General features: G+C 64.8%; 1 protein-coding gene across 1 annotated transcript in view; it reads right to left on the bottom strand.

Moving 5' to 3' along the window:
- MUC5AC (mucin 5AC, oligomeric mucus/gel-forming) overlaps positions 1–12,935 on the bottom strand; it is a 35,937-nt gene extending 23,002 nt beyond the window's left edge. The window contains exons 1-25 of the mRNA XM_070488527.1: positions 12,835–12,935; positions 11,012–11,086; positions 10,094–10,153; positions 9,599–9,860; positions 9,128–9,242; positions 8,626–8,716; positions 7,614–7,723; positions 7,263–7,476; positions 7,044–7,169; positions 6,664–6,781; positions 6,198–6,336; positions 5,841–5,951; positions 5,281–5,350; positions 5,066–5,203; positions 4,817–4,981; positions 4,343–4,437; positions 3,687–3,813; positions 3,244–3,499; positions 3,096–3,148; positions 2,648–2,748; positions 2,207–2,358; positions 1,853–1,991; positions 1,599–1,712; positions 1,246–1,425; positions 158–397 (exon numbers count right to left, since the gene is read on the bottom strand). Coding sequence (XP_070344628.1) covers positions 158–397; positions 1,246–1,425; positions 1,599–1,712; positions 1,853–1,991; positions 2,207–2,358; positions 2,648–2,748; positions 3,096–3,148; positions 3,244–3,499; positions 3,687–3,813; positions 4,343–4,437; positions 4,817–4,981; positions 5,066–5,203; positions 5,281–5,350; positions 5,841–5,951; positions 6,198–6,336; positions 6,664–6,781; positions 7,044–7,169; positions 7,263–7,476; positions 7,614–7,723; positions 8,626–8,716; positions 9,128–9,242; positions 9,599–9,860; positions 10,094–10,153; positions 11,012–11,086; positions 12,835–12,907 — 3,324 coding nt within the window. The 5' untranslated portion in view covers positions 12,908–12,935. The remainder of the gene's footprint in view (positions 1–157; positions 398–1,245; positions 1,426–1,598; positions 1,713–1,852; positions 1,992–2,206; positions 2,359–2,647; positions 2,749–3,095; positions 3,149–3,243; positions 3,500–3,686; positions 3,814–4,342; positions 4,438–4,816; positions 4,982–5,065; positions 5,204–5,280; positions 5,351–5,840; positions 5,952–6,197; positions 6,337–6,663; positions 6,782–7,043; positions 7,170–7,262; positions 7,477–7,613; positions 7,724–8,625; positions 8,717–9,127; positions 9,243–9,598; positions 9,861–10,093; positions 10,154–11,011; positions 11,087–12,834) is intronic.
- Between the last annotated feature and the right edge of the window lie 213 nt (positions 12,936–13,148).

The following is a 13,148-nucleotide window of genomic DNA, read 5'->3' as shown; positions in this document are numbered from 1 at the left end:
GAGCTCAGGAGAGCAGATGTGTGGTCCCCCACGGCTGGTCAGACCCATCCTACTAGCCACAGGCCTGTCCTGAAGGGAAGCCCCCACCCCAGCAAGGGTCCCTTCCTCCCCAGGTGCCCAGAGGAGCCCCCAACACCCCCAGCCCCTGGCTTCATACGTGGGCATGACAGGTGGCGAAGGTGGCGCTGTTGATGATGCTGCACTGCTTCTGGGCCCAGGACTTTCGGTACGGGTTGGCGGTGCAGGGGTCCTTGGGGGCTGGGGCATCCGGGCAGGACGGGGAGAACTTCCAGCTGTTGCCGAACTCCAGCGCGTTGCCCACCACGGACTGGCTCCTCGTGGTGAAGTCGTTGACGGCATTGTCATCGAAGTTCCCACACAGCCCGCAGACCCTCCCCTGCAGACGCAGAGACGGACGGGGCCCAGGTGCTCAGGGCATGCACAGGAGGGCCCAGGCCCCTCCGAACCCTCTTCCTCCCACTGGGGCCCACACTTTCCTCAGGAGACCCTAGGAGGAGGAGTAGGGAGGGCGAATCCCGTGCAGCCCCACTTGGCACAGAGGCCATGGGGCTGTGCCTCAGTTTCTCCCGGAGGAAAGGCATGGGAGAAACAGCATAGTGGGCTAAATGGTGTCCCCCAGAGGCAGGCTCAGGCCCTGATTCTGGGACCCCTGAGCACAGCCTCATGTGGAAATAGGGTCTCTGTGGATGGGATTCAGTTACGATGAGGGCGTCCTGGGTCAGGATGGGCTGATCCAGTGGACTGGTGTCCTTATAAGATGAGGGAAATTTGGACAAAGTCACACACAGAGCGATGACAGGAACGTGAGGACAGAGGCAGAAGTTGGGGTGATGAGACCACAAGCTCAAGAAGGCCTGGGGCCACCAGAAGGTGGGTGGGGCAGGAAGGGTCCTCCCCTAGAGCCTCTGGAGGGAGCACAGCCCTGGGACACCTGGACTGGACTTCCAGTGTCCCGAAGCCCGAGAGAAGGAGCCAGCAGCTTGTGACAATTCGTTCGGCAGCCACAGGACACTAACACACCCAGCAAAGGGTCTTGGCCTTCCCACCTCCCTGGAGGCGAGACTGGGCTCAGGCCTTCCTCTCTGTCTCACCTCGTCTCTGTCGCCATCTCTCTCTCTCTGTCTCTCTGTCTTTCTCTGTCTCTCTGCCCCTACCCCATGCCCCCTGTTTCCAGCTGGCCCTCGGTCTGGGGGTGAGGGCGGCTGTTCTGGACCGGGGCCTCACCTTGAACTCGGGGCTGAGCCTGATGAAGATGCTGGTCTTCTTGTCCCACAGCAGCAGCAGGCCCACCTCGGTGTCCACCACCAGGTAGATGCCCATATGGCGGATGGAGTAGGGCACCTCCCGCCCTGCGCCCTTCTCAATCACCTCCACTTTCCCATCACTCAGCTTCAGCTCGTAACTCTGCATAAGGAAGGGTCCCTCAGGGCCTGGGTGAGGACCCTGGGCCACCACCTGGGTGGGTCCATCGGCCCTGCGGCGCCTGTCTTGGCTTGGCCATGGGAGTGCAGCCTTCCTAGGGTCTCCCTGGAGCCTCCCAAGGGGGTGCCCCTGGCCCGCACCCACCCCCCACTCACCCCCAGGAAGATCTTGATGGCCTTGGAGCAGGTGGTCCCCGTGGTGCCACAGGGGACGTTCTCGGTGACGACACGGAAGGCTTCCTGGGCGCTGCTGTTCTGGCCACAGTGGTCCTAGTGGGAGGAGGAGGGTGTCCCAGGGGTGAGGCCAGCCCTGCCCACCTTCCCGCCAGGAAGTAGAGAGGCTGGGTCGGGGCTGTCCGGGGGACACACTGCAGGAGCGCCAGGCTACTTGAGAGCAGGGGGCCGCATACCTGGACCAGCGTGTACTCGCAGTCCCCACTGAAGCTGTAGCGCTGCCCGTCGAAGGTGAGGTAGTGGCCGTCCCCGTAAACGGCGCAGGTGGCCAGGCAGGGCTCATCCGTGCACTGCCACACTCTGCTCTTGCAGGTGCTGGGGTGGGGGGGAGCTGCCCGTCAGGCCAAAGCCGGGGGGCGGGGACGGGTGCCCCTCCTAGAGGCCCCCAAGGGGCCTTTCGGGTGCCTGATGGGGGTCAGCCTTCAGGCCCTGAACAGGGGACACAGGCGGGCTGGGTGGCTGCACCACCAGCCACAGGACCCCTCTGCATTCCCGCCTCCTAGGATGGGGCTCCAAGCCCCCCCACATACCAGGTGTTGCAGCCCACCCGGATGGTCTGGCCGGCCTGGTAGCTGGCCTCGTTGTGCACACAGGGACAGTCAGCCGCAGCGATGCAGCCACCTTGGCCGTCAGCCACCAGCCCTTGGGGACACACGCAGCCGGACACGCACTGGGAGCTATACTGTGGGGCAGGGCAGACACAGATGAGTGGTCTTGGGGACAGATAGAGAGCAAAACGCCCTCTCCAGGCCCTTTAGCAGGGCCTGCATCCTGCCGGCTGGCCTGCTCAGGGACAACAGGGCAGAGGGCCCAGGAAGCCTGAGGGCAGCGGTCCTCTTGGGACTGGCCTGGGTGGGCATCTCTGCAGGTGCTCTCGAGGGCAGAGCAGGTGTGGGGTCATCGGGATTCATCAGGGTCATCAGGGTTCTCAGAGGTCACTGGGGGGTCACAGGGGCACTGGGGACACTTACACAGTCCATGTCCAGGGTGTGGCAGCTCTTCTGACAGCCAGCCCCGGCGGCCCCGGGCGTGGCGTTGCGGCAGTCGAAGTAGACCATGGGTGAGGCACAGACTGGGGAGGGGAGAGGGTCGTTCAGGGGACCCCGAGCTCCACCCGCCAGGCTCGTGCTGAGGGACACAGGCTGCTGCACGCTCAACGTATGTGTTTCCCAACAGCCGAGTCTGTGGCTGCCCTGGGGTGTGGCCGGCACGTGTGTGTCTGTCCATGCGTGTGCATGTGTGTGGTGTGTATGTGAGGCCCATACACCCTTGCCGCCCCCTCACTGAGCCCAGAGGGCATAGACCAGCCTGACAGAGATGCTGATCAACACCCACCAGCCATGCTGACGTGGGGAGCGTCAACACGAATCTTGGGGGGTAGATAACCACAGCCCCTCCCGCCCTCCCTGGTGAGCTCACCTGGGGCAGGGGTATGGCCTCCGATGCAGGTCAGCCTGCCCTGGGTGCAGGTGCTGTGAGGAGAGGGTGGTCAGAGGGCCGCCCAGCCCCACTGGTCCCGCCGTCCGCGGTCCCGCTGTCCGCCCACCTGCCCGACAGGGGTTCTTACCAGACAGCCCCGCTCTCGTGCAGAGACTCCCCGTTGGGGACCACAGAGCCTCCGAGGTAGCAGGGACAGCTGGTGGCTGGCACACACTTGCCCGTGTCGTCCAGGAAGGTGTCGTTGGGGCAAGTGCAGCCGTCCACGGGGACGAAGCTGATGCCACAGGTGACGTCGTCTTCGCTTCGGGCACGGCAGGTGGGCTGGCAGGTGCTGATGTGGTATTGGTAGGTCATCGACTTGGGGCAGGTGGTCATGGGCTTCGCTGCGGGATGCCAAGAAATGGGCAGTGCTCAGGACAGAGCCAGCAGTTGTCCCTACAGGGCCTCCTGGCTCCCCGGTCCCCACCAATTCCCCCCTCTTTCTGTGGCCTCTGAGCCCAGAGCAGGGGATGGGGGCCCATGGAGCACCTACCCCAGGGCTCGTGGGCCTCAGGCTCCCCGCATACTCACTGCAGACGCCATCTCTCCAGCCGCTGAGCAGCACGCCCCGGGTGGCGCAGGCCCACACGTAAGAGGACAGAGCCGCGCACAGGCACACCTCGCTCTTCTCACAGTTGCACGTGTCGAACATGCAGTTCTGGGGACGGGAACGTTGGGGGCCATCAGGGACCCCAGCCCACACACAGTGAGCACCCCCCACACTGCCGGCCCCTTGCCTCCTCCAGGACCCCTCCCTGAGCCCTCGCCAGTGCCCCCACTCCCTTGCACAGAGCATCTCCAGGCTGAGCTCCCCAACTGGGCGGGGCTGCTGGAAGGACACCGGCCCTTTTTCTTGGTGACCCAGCAGGTCCAGGCCTGCACGTCGGCCTCAGACCCCAGAGCATCTCGGGCACCACCAATCTCTCATCTGGCCCTGAGGCCCAGCAGGCTAGACGCTCGGGGTTTGCCCCCATGCCTGATGTAGGGCTGGGGGCACAGGGCAAACAGCAAGCGTGTGGTGAGGGAGGGAGGGAGGGAAAGAATGAATAAAGCGGGACAAGGCAGATGGAGACCAAGAGCCTGCTGGCCCCAGACCCCGCTGCCACAGCCCTCAGGACCATGCTGGACCATCCCAGACCCCCTGAGGGCGGCTGCGTGGCCGGAGGGCAGAGCCGGTGGGCAGTTACCGAGTAGTAGCTGCTGGGATTGACCGCGCCGTGGCACCCGGCAAAGGGGCCTTGGGGGTCCGTCAGCCGCGAGCACCAGTGCTGAGCGTACTTCTCTGTAGACGGGGGAGATGGGGTCAGTGGCCAGGCGCTTGGCCTCAGACAGAAGCCACACAGAGACATGCAGCCTTCCTTTCACCCTGAATTCCCACTGCTCTGCCTAAAGCAGCGCCAGGCAAGAGCCGGTTCCGGGGGTCCTCCGCCAGCCTGGGTGGGCAGGCATGCGGGCCTCCACGCTCCTCCCTGCACCCGGGCAGCACCCTGTTCCTTTCCTTCCAGAACTTTCCACGAACTGTACACATGTTGGCAGGCTTGCCTGTTGACCCCCTGACCTACCCCCTTCAGGGCCGGAGTGGAAACTGGAGCCCGTGCCTGGACCTCACTGCCGGGGGCACCAGCAGCCAGGTGGCCCGCCGGCCTGAAGGACACACATACCGTTCTCCACGCTGAGGGAGCAGGGGTCCTCGAAGCTGTTCTTGACGTTGGGGCAGGCAGCCTGGGTCTTCCAGGTGTTGGCAAAGGCGGCGGCCGTGCCCTCCACCACGCCACTGAGTGTCCGGAAGTCGTCCGCCTGGACGCTGTTGAAGTTCCCGCAGAGACCTGCAGATGGGAGGGTGGAGTGATGCCCTGAGTGCCCTGGCCACAAGGGTAGCTCGGGCCCCCAGGGCAGGTGGCGCCTCTCACCGCAGGTCAGCCCCCGGAGTGTGGGCGCCAGCCTCACGAACACCTGCATGGCGGGCACCAGCTGCACCTCCAGCTGCAGGCCCAGGTTGGTCTGGACGATGATAAAGAAGGTCGAGGGTCTGAAGAGCGTGACATTGGCTGCGGACACAGGGGACAAGGATGTCAGAGGGGTGTGAGGGGCAGGACCTTTGGGGGGCCGGGGCCGGCGCCCTCACCTGCTGAGACTGGCAGCTGGGTGTAGATCTGGTTTACGAATACCTCCCCGCTGGCCTTGACCACGATGACCTGGGCGCAGCACAGAGCAGGGTGAACGAGGGGCCGACCAGGGACGGCTGCACCCCCAGCGGCCCCCAGAGGCTGTGAAATGTGCCTGCAACACCTCTGCCTGCAGGGGCGCGGGCTCCCGTGAGGAGGGGCTGATGACGCGCGTCCCCCCCCCGCCCCCCCCCGCCCATCCTAGGTTTCCTAAGAGGGTCCTGCACTTTTCAGTCACAGGAAAAACAAATCGATTTTATAAAATAGAGAAACCGACTTCGGCAAAGAAGCCGTGCTGCCGGGAGGCCCCCGAGTCCCCCCATCCTGGGCCGGTTGGGGTGGGTGCGGAGGCCCCGGGCAGGTCTTGGGTGTTCTGTCTGGGGATGAAACTCAGAAGACCCCCAAGAGGTGGACACAGTGAATGGGGTGGGAGCCTCCTCTGGCCATGCAATGGCTTAGGCAGGGGTCACTTGCCTCAGGAGACGGGCACCCTCCCCCAGCACCCAGGGTCCCCGCTCACCGTCTGGCCCCCGTCCAGGCTCAGCGTCAGGCTCTTGAGGCAAGTCTCGCTGTCCGTCAGCCCGCACTTGCGCAGCTCAGCCAGCACGGTGAAGGCGCTGCTGTTGCAGGGCTGCAGACACGGTCCTCATGCTCCACCCCACAGCCCCAGCCTGCCTCACCTTCCCCTCCTCCCTGCCCACCCTGGAACCCCTGTGGGGCTGGGGCCGGGAGCAGGGGCAGTTCCTGGAGGACTCAGCATCTGGGTGGCCCCAGGTGCAGCAGCCACATTCAGCCTGGGTAGGGGAGGGCTGGGTATGGACCCACGGCTGGATGGGTCCCAAGGCTGCTCTTTGGGGCGGGGCCCCAGGGCCTGTACCTTGGTCAGCACGTAGGTGCAGTCACCATGCATGGTGTACAGCCGCTCGTCGAACGTGGAGAAGTGGGCACCGCCCAGCACGGAGCAGGTGCCTAGGCACGGCACCTCCTGGCAGCTCCACCGGCCTCCGGAACAGGTGCTGAGAGCGGTGAGAGATCATGTGTGTGCCGGCCCGGGGAGCATCCAAACCCGGGCCTCTGCATCGGCGGGTGGGCAGGGGTCTCGCGCAGGCCTGCCTGCGTCCCCACAGACACTGGGCCCGTCAGCATCTGCCTGGGGGCCTACTGGCCTGTGCCCAGGGCCCCAAGTGGGAGAGGACGACCCCTAGAGGGGATGACCCAGGGCAGATCCAGAAGGGGCAGGAGGGTAGTAGCCATCCCACAGCAGGTCCAGAAAGGATGGGAGGGCAGTGGCCATCCCACGGCAGGTTCTGGGGGAACAGGAGGGCAGGGGCCCAGGGTCTTACCAGTTGGTGCAGTCTGTGGAGTATACGGCCCCCGAAGCATAGGTGGCCCCGTTGTACACACAGGAGCACTGGGACACAGGGACACAGCCGGTCTGGCCAATGTCATCGAGCACCATCCCTGCAGAGGAAGGCAGGTAGGCCATGTGGCAGGTGCCGGGCTTTGTCCATCAGGTGACCACGTGGAGGGGACTAGCCCTCTGCCTGTGGTGGCCCTGGCCCCCGGCAGGTCCTCAGACTGAGAACAAGAGGGCCCGGGGAGGCCACGAGTTGGGTCAGAGGGGCCTTCCTTCTAAGTATCTGGCGTGGGAGCGCCAGCCCTCTGGGGACCCAGGATGCATCTGTGTGATTTCGGGGGGGCATTGGGGTAGGGCCCCTCTCACCCTCGGGGCAGAAGCAGCCGGCGATGCAGTGGTCCTCGCAGAGCTGGGAGTGTTCCCGGTTGGAGCAGGTGTCCGAGCAGGGCGAGCCGCACTCGCGGTACTGCAGGTTGAGGGGGCACTTCACGGCTGCAGGGGGGAGGACGGGCCATGTCACGTCCAGCCCCTGCCCCAGGGCCCGAGGCAGGACAGAGTGACAGCTCAGGCCGGTGGGGCACTCACGGCAGAGGTCGGGGCTCCTCCAGTCCCGGGGCAGCCCCCCGGCGTGGGCGCATTGGCGGGAATACTCGGCGAGGGTGTGGCAGAGGCAGCTGGTCAGGTTGCTATGCTCGCAGAGGCAGAGGTCCTGCTGGCAGGCCTCCACGTAGCTGCCCACGTCCACCAGGGTGTTGCAGCTCGAGAACATCTGGCTGCTCAGGATCTCCTTGCAGACTCCCTGGGGCAAAGGCCGGGGCCACGCTCAATCCAGGCTCCAGGCATCCCCTGGGTTCACAGACCCCCACTGCCTCTGCCAGTGGCTTGTGGGAGCATGACCCCCACCCCCTGCTGAGCCCCCTTCACTTCTGGGCTTACAACGTCGGTCGAGCAGTTCTCCGGGGATGCCGGGATGGGGTCCTGACACTGCTCCATGGGGCCATCCATCTTCTGCAGGTTCCCAAACTCGAAGGGGGTCAGCTTGACGTCTGCAGGAAGCACAACGCTGGGCTCTGTACAGGCTCGGGTGGCCCTTGCCGCCCCACAACACCTGAGGTGTCCCACCTATGCCCACCCCCTCCGTCCACACTGCCAGGTTAAGCAGCAGCTATGCAGGACATCTGGGGGGTCGGGAGAGGAGCTGAGGAACCACCGGGGTGTTGGGGGCTGTGGGTGGTGGGCTGAGGTACGTCTGACGCTCCATGGCCCACACACAGCCCAGAAGGCTGGAGAGTGACTGTGGGCTCCTGCCAGCCCTCAGAGCCAAGCCAAGCCTGCACTGGGCCTACCTGGCCAGGGACACTGGACACCTGGGCAGGCTCAGTCCCCCACCATGAAGCCCCTTATGGGTGGGCTTCATGCGCCTGGTGGAGGGGAGCCGGGAATGGAGGGCTCTGGCTAGTGCTGGTCACACGAAGGGCCACGGCCTGGTGGCAGAGACTCCAGGAGCAGTTCTAGGGTCTCACTGGAGGCAGGTCTGTAATTTCAGGTGAGGGCGTGTGGTCGGGGCACCCACTGCCCAGAGCAACTGCTCTGAGGACAAGAGGGCCCAGCGAAAGTTTTGCTTCCGGCTGCACTGCTGAGAGTGTACTGGCATGCCAGGACTGTGTGCACGTGTGTGCATGCATGCATGCTGGGATTGCGTGGTGTGTGCATGTGTGCATATGTGCATGCTGGGATCATGTGGGTGTGTGCAGGTGTGTGCGTGCATGCATGTACATGACTCTGTGGGAATTGTGCGTGTGTATAGGTCTGCGTGTGTGTGTGCACACGCAAGTTGAAGACATCTGACTTGGGATCCCAGAAGGCAGTCTTCAGGGAGCACTGGGAAGGAGCCGGGAGCAGACGGGGCAGGGGCTGGCCGTGCCCATAGGGATGGGGGGAGGCTTACTGTGGGAGAAGAACTCGTTGAAGATGGGGACACCGTTGAAGTCTCCGCAGAGCCCACAGGTCTGGTTGGCGTATTTGTTATCCAACTCCAGCTGGAAGGAGAGGACGTGTCGGACGCCTGGCCCCACCGGGGACGCCCCAGGACGAGAAGGACAGACCAGAGTGGAGGCTGACATTCCCAAGGATGGACTGGGGCTTCTCACAGAGGAGACACGGGCCCTGTACCCTCCCCATGCTCCACCTAGCTGTGACCCTGAGCAGGGCTCTGTCCTGAAGGAGATGCCCCACACACGCAGGCTCTCAGTCTCGGGGGTGGAGACCCTGGGGCTCCATTAGTGGCTGGGCCCCCATCCTCACTGGCCATGTGGGGTGGGCTCTGACCTTCCCACCCACCTCCACCCAGAGCACTTTCTTCCCTCCTTGGGGAGGCTGCCAGGCTGGAGGTTTGTGCCCAGCCCCTGGCCCCCGGCCCCTGGCCCCCTGGTCCCCGCCCCTGGCCTCACCAGGAGGCTGTCATCCTGGTTCCACATGAAGACCAGGCCCAGCCTGGCCACCACCTTCAGGTAGCTGCTGCTGTGCTCAATGAGGACCCCGGACTGGCTGAAGGGCAGCCGAACTCTGCAGAGAGAGGGCCCAGGTGAGGCGCTGAGGGCACGCCAGTTCGGGACAACACAGGTCTGGAGCTCAGACAGAGAGGGTCCCTAAGAGCATGTTAGTGATCAGTTCACGGTGCCCGAGGATGGTGCCAGTGGGTGTGAGAAGGACAGGGGACCCTGGAGCTCTGGTGTCACGAAGAACAAGGAAGGGGCCCGCTTCCAGGGGCAGATTAAGAGCCTGGGGCTCCCAGGAGAAGCAGGTGGGCACAGCGCAGGGTCTGGGGAGGCCAGCACCCCACTCCTCTCTCAGCGACTTGCCCATATCCCTCCCACGACCACCCGGAAATGCCCCTGGCTGTCCCAGGGGCCCAAGCTCACAGGAGGCCGTTGACCAGGACGGAGCTCTGGGTCAGCTCGACGACCATGCCATCAAGCTTCATGACGACCCTGCTCAGTGTGGTGGTGTTGGAGTCCCGGCCGCGGCGGAGCTGGACGTTGAAGTCCTCGTAGGCGGCCCCGCAGTGCGCGGAGAAGACGTAGTTGCAGAGGCCGGGGAAGCGGAAGACATCGCCGTCGAAGGTCTTGTAGTGGAAGTTGCCCCAGGTGCTGCACACCCGCCCGTTGTGCGCTGGGTTCAGGGCTGTGGGCAAAGCAGCCGCCGTTCTGAAGGTGCCGCCCCCGCCCCGCGCCCCATGCTCCCGAGTCCGGGACACCTGAGGGCAGGGCATCCTGGGACTTGGACTCTTTTCCAATACTTGTTCACTGTCCACCTGGAAAGCTGGCACCCCTTGCCAGCCGGCCCCTCCCGGCCTGAGGGATGGAGAGCTCGGTCAACGCGGCACCCCCAGCCCAGCCTCTTGAGGTCTCACTCACCTCGCACCACGGGGGTGGTCCTCAGAGGCGGGAGGATGGTCACCACACGAAGTGGGTCACCTGTGGGAATGGGGTCACGGTAACGCACAGCCCCGGCCCCCATCGCCCGCAGGCGTGGCTTCGTGTCTGAGGACATGTTTTAGAGTTAGCCATTGGAGGCTGCTGACTCCCAAGCCATCTTTGGTTCTGCCGTGTGTGCAGCCCCCCTGCCCCTTGAATACAGGGCAGCAAAGACTTCTGCAGGCCAAGTGGCCGTTCCTTTCCACTGGATTCTCGCCGGGAGAGGACCCCAGGGGTCGTGAGCGCTCACGCCCATGTGGCCCAGACACTGTTTGCACATGGGGGTTCCTTGCGCCTGGAATCTCAAAAATGCCTGAATCAACATCAGCAGCTCACCACCTCCCCTGGGTTCTGAGACCAGGCACAGCCTCGCCCAGTCTGGGGAAATGTAAACTGAGACCGGCTGGGTTTGCCCCTGGAGCCTCCCCTTCTGTTGGGGCGTCTGGCCGTGCTGGGTCCGCCCCTCACCCACCCAGGGCTGCCAAGGACTGCACCGACTACATCCCCTGACCTGCATGCCCAGCAAGGGCAGGCATAGAAACACCCAGAGAGGCTGCTCGCCAGCCCTGCTCAAGGCGAGAGAATGCACGTGCAGCTGAAATATCAGGAGTTAGCAGGGAAAAGAGAAGACCTGGCAGGGAGCTCAGCTGGCCTGCACTCCCTTCTGCAGTGTGATGGGGGGACGGCAAGTAGCCTGCAGGAGGTGGCCAGGTGACACTCCAGGGCCATGTATGTGGGGGTGTCCTCCAGTACCCCAAGATCGGACCCCTTGGTGGTGGCCCAACATGAGTGGTCCCCGGGGGGCTGTGCCACACTGGGACAGGGCAAGGCAGCTCTGACAGCTGGGGGTTCACTCACCGCTGGGCCCCTGGGCGACGGGAGAGATGTCCGGGTGCTCATAGCTGGGTTCCGCGGAGCTGTCCTGGGCCTGGCCTGTGGGAAGAGGAGAGGGCACAGGGCCTGAGCTGGGCAGGCAGGGCAGGTGCCTCGCTGTCAGATGGGGCACATGGAGGGAAGGACCTGGAACGGGTCGGGGTTCTCTGTGTGTGGGGTTGGGGAGGGGGTCTCTGTCTACGTGGCTGAGCATCTGAGATCACCCCAGGCCCACAGCTGAGCACAACCCTCCTTGAATATCCCCTCGTCTTGGCCCCACGAGCATTTGTTGGGGGAAGCCCCAAGCTGGTGTCTCCAGGGATCATTGGCTCCTTCACTGTTGTTCATTCGCACCGAGTGTCTACCATGGCCAGGCGCTGGTCTCCCAGCTCGGGACGCGGGGACGACACCCTGCCCTGTGCCGTGGCCCATTGAGGGACCAGACAGTAAAAAGCACGGACCTGTGATGGCTGGTCAGGGGGTGACAGGGCTCCGGAGGAAACTTTGGAGCAGGTTGGGGGCCCCAGGGGCCAAGAGTGGGGACAGGGCTGCACCCTACACAGGGTGCTCAGGACCGCCAAGCAGGTGAGGGCTCCGCACAGGGGAGGCCAGGGCAGGGGGCCGAGGCCACCTCAGAAACCTGGCAGACCCTATGAAGCTGATTTCTGGGGTCCTCAGTGGCCGTGCCAGTGTGGCAGGAGGGGTGTCTGGCCCACCACCCAGGACCCTGAGGGGGCAGGCCCAGGCTAGATGGTGTGGATGGGGGCGGGCACAGCTTCACCCCCAGGCATGCCCCCTTTCCTCGGCTCACCCCGGGACGACCTGCCCTCATCCTTGAGGTGTGCTGAGAGAAGGCCCGGGGAGGGGGTGGGGGCCCGCCCGGCAAGAGGGCAGGAGGGAGAGCTTCCTGGTTCTGGGTCTGAATGGCAGCAGCAGAAGGCTGGGGGCGGATGTGTGAGCCCTGTGGGGTAGCGTGGACCTCGGCAAGCTGTGTCGCGGTCCCCACACTGCTGAGTCCTGCCCTACCATTCCAGGAGCCCCAGGAGCATCACCCCCAACCCTGGGTGGCTCCCCCTGGAGCACGCTGTCACCCCACATCTGTCCAGGACCCAGCTGCCCCCTGGGAAACAGAGGGAGGGAGGCGCAGGCCCCAATGGGAGGGGGCCCTCAGAGGGCCACAGGGACCGTGAGCTTCTCCTCAACACCCTCACAGCTGTGGGCCTCACCAGCACCCCCCACTCAAGGCTGAGACCCCCAGGAGCCCCCCATTGAGGCCCAGAGGGGGAAAGTGAGTTGGTGAACTGGGGATGCATGAGGGGGGTTCCCAGGGCAGGCGGGCAGCTCCCCAAGGCTGGCCCAGCAGTCCGAGAGCCTGCAGACTGGGCCTGGCAGGGGCAGAGGGCAGCGAGCAGCAGAGAAACACACACACACCAAACTCTGTGGGCCAAGGTCTGGCCGCGAACAGGGAAGGTGGGCAGAGGACTCAGAGACACTGGGCTCCTGCTTCTCCAGCTCAGGGGAGCAGCCCGACCAGAGAGGCCCCTGCTCCGACTTGGACCCCTACAGGCCCCGAGAGCCCTATCCAACCACATGAGCTGGACACTACAAGATGGTGGGAGCCAGGGGCAGGGGCCCAGCTGCCAGGGGCCACTCGCAGACACACTCAGCTTGCCTGGAGGCTGGGGCAAGGCGTCCGAGCTGCCTGTTGTCCACCCGCGACCAGGGTCACCCCAGGACTCAGGAGAGCAATGGGGGCACTGGGCTGTGGCCAGGGCTGGCCTAGGAGAGCCACCCAGCACGAGCCTTACCTGTGTGCTGGGCACAGGCCAGGGCGAGAGCCAGGGCCCAGAGCGGGGCCAGCCTCCTCCGGCCGACACCCATCGTGTGGAGGAAGGGGAGAAGTCCCCAGGGGTGGCCTCTGAGGAGGCACCCGAGTCGGCAGGAGCCTTTTGTAGCCCCAGAGCTGGCCCCAGCCCAGCCTCTTCACGTGGTGGGCGGGGCAGGGCTGCGTTCCCCTCACCCAGGTAAACAGTGGGTACTCACTCCAAGCTGGCTGGCGGCTGGAGACAAGTGTTATCTGCCAGGTGCGGGCCAGTTTCCTGAGGGGTCCCCAAGTCCTGGC

The sequence above is a fragment of the Equus asinus genome, chromosome 17 (genome assembly GCF_041296235.1).
Source record: "Equus asinus isolate D_3611 breed Donkey chromosome 17, EquAss-T2T_v2, whole genome shotgun sequence".
Classification (NCBI taxonomy): domain Eukaryota; kingdom Metazoa; phylum Chordata; class Mammalia; order Perissodactyla; family Equidae; genus Equus; species Equus asinus.
Note: the sequence above shows the minus strand (reverse complement) of the source record. Positions and strands in the feature narration are given on the sequence as shown.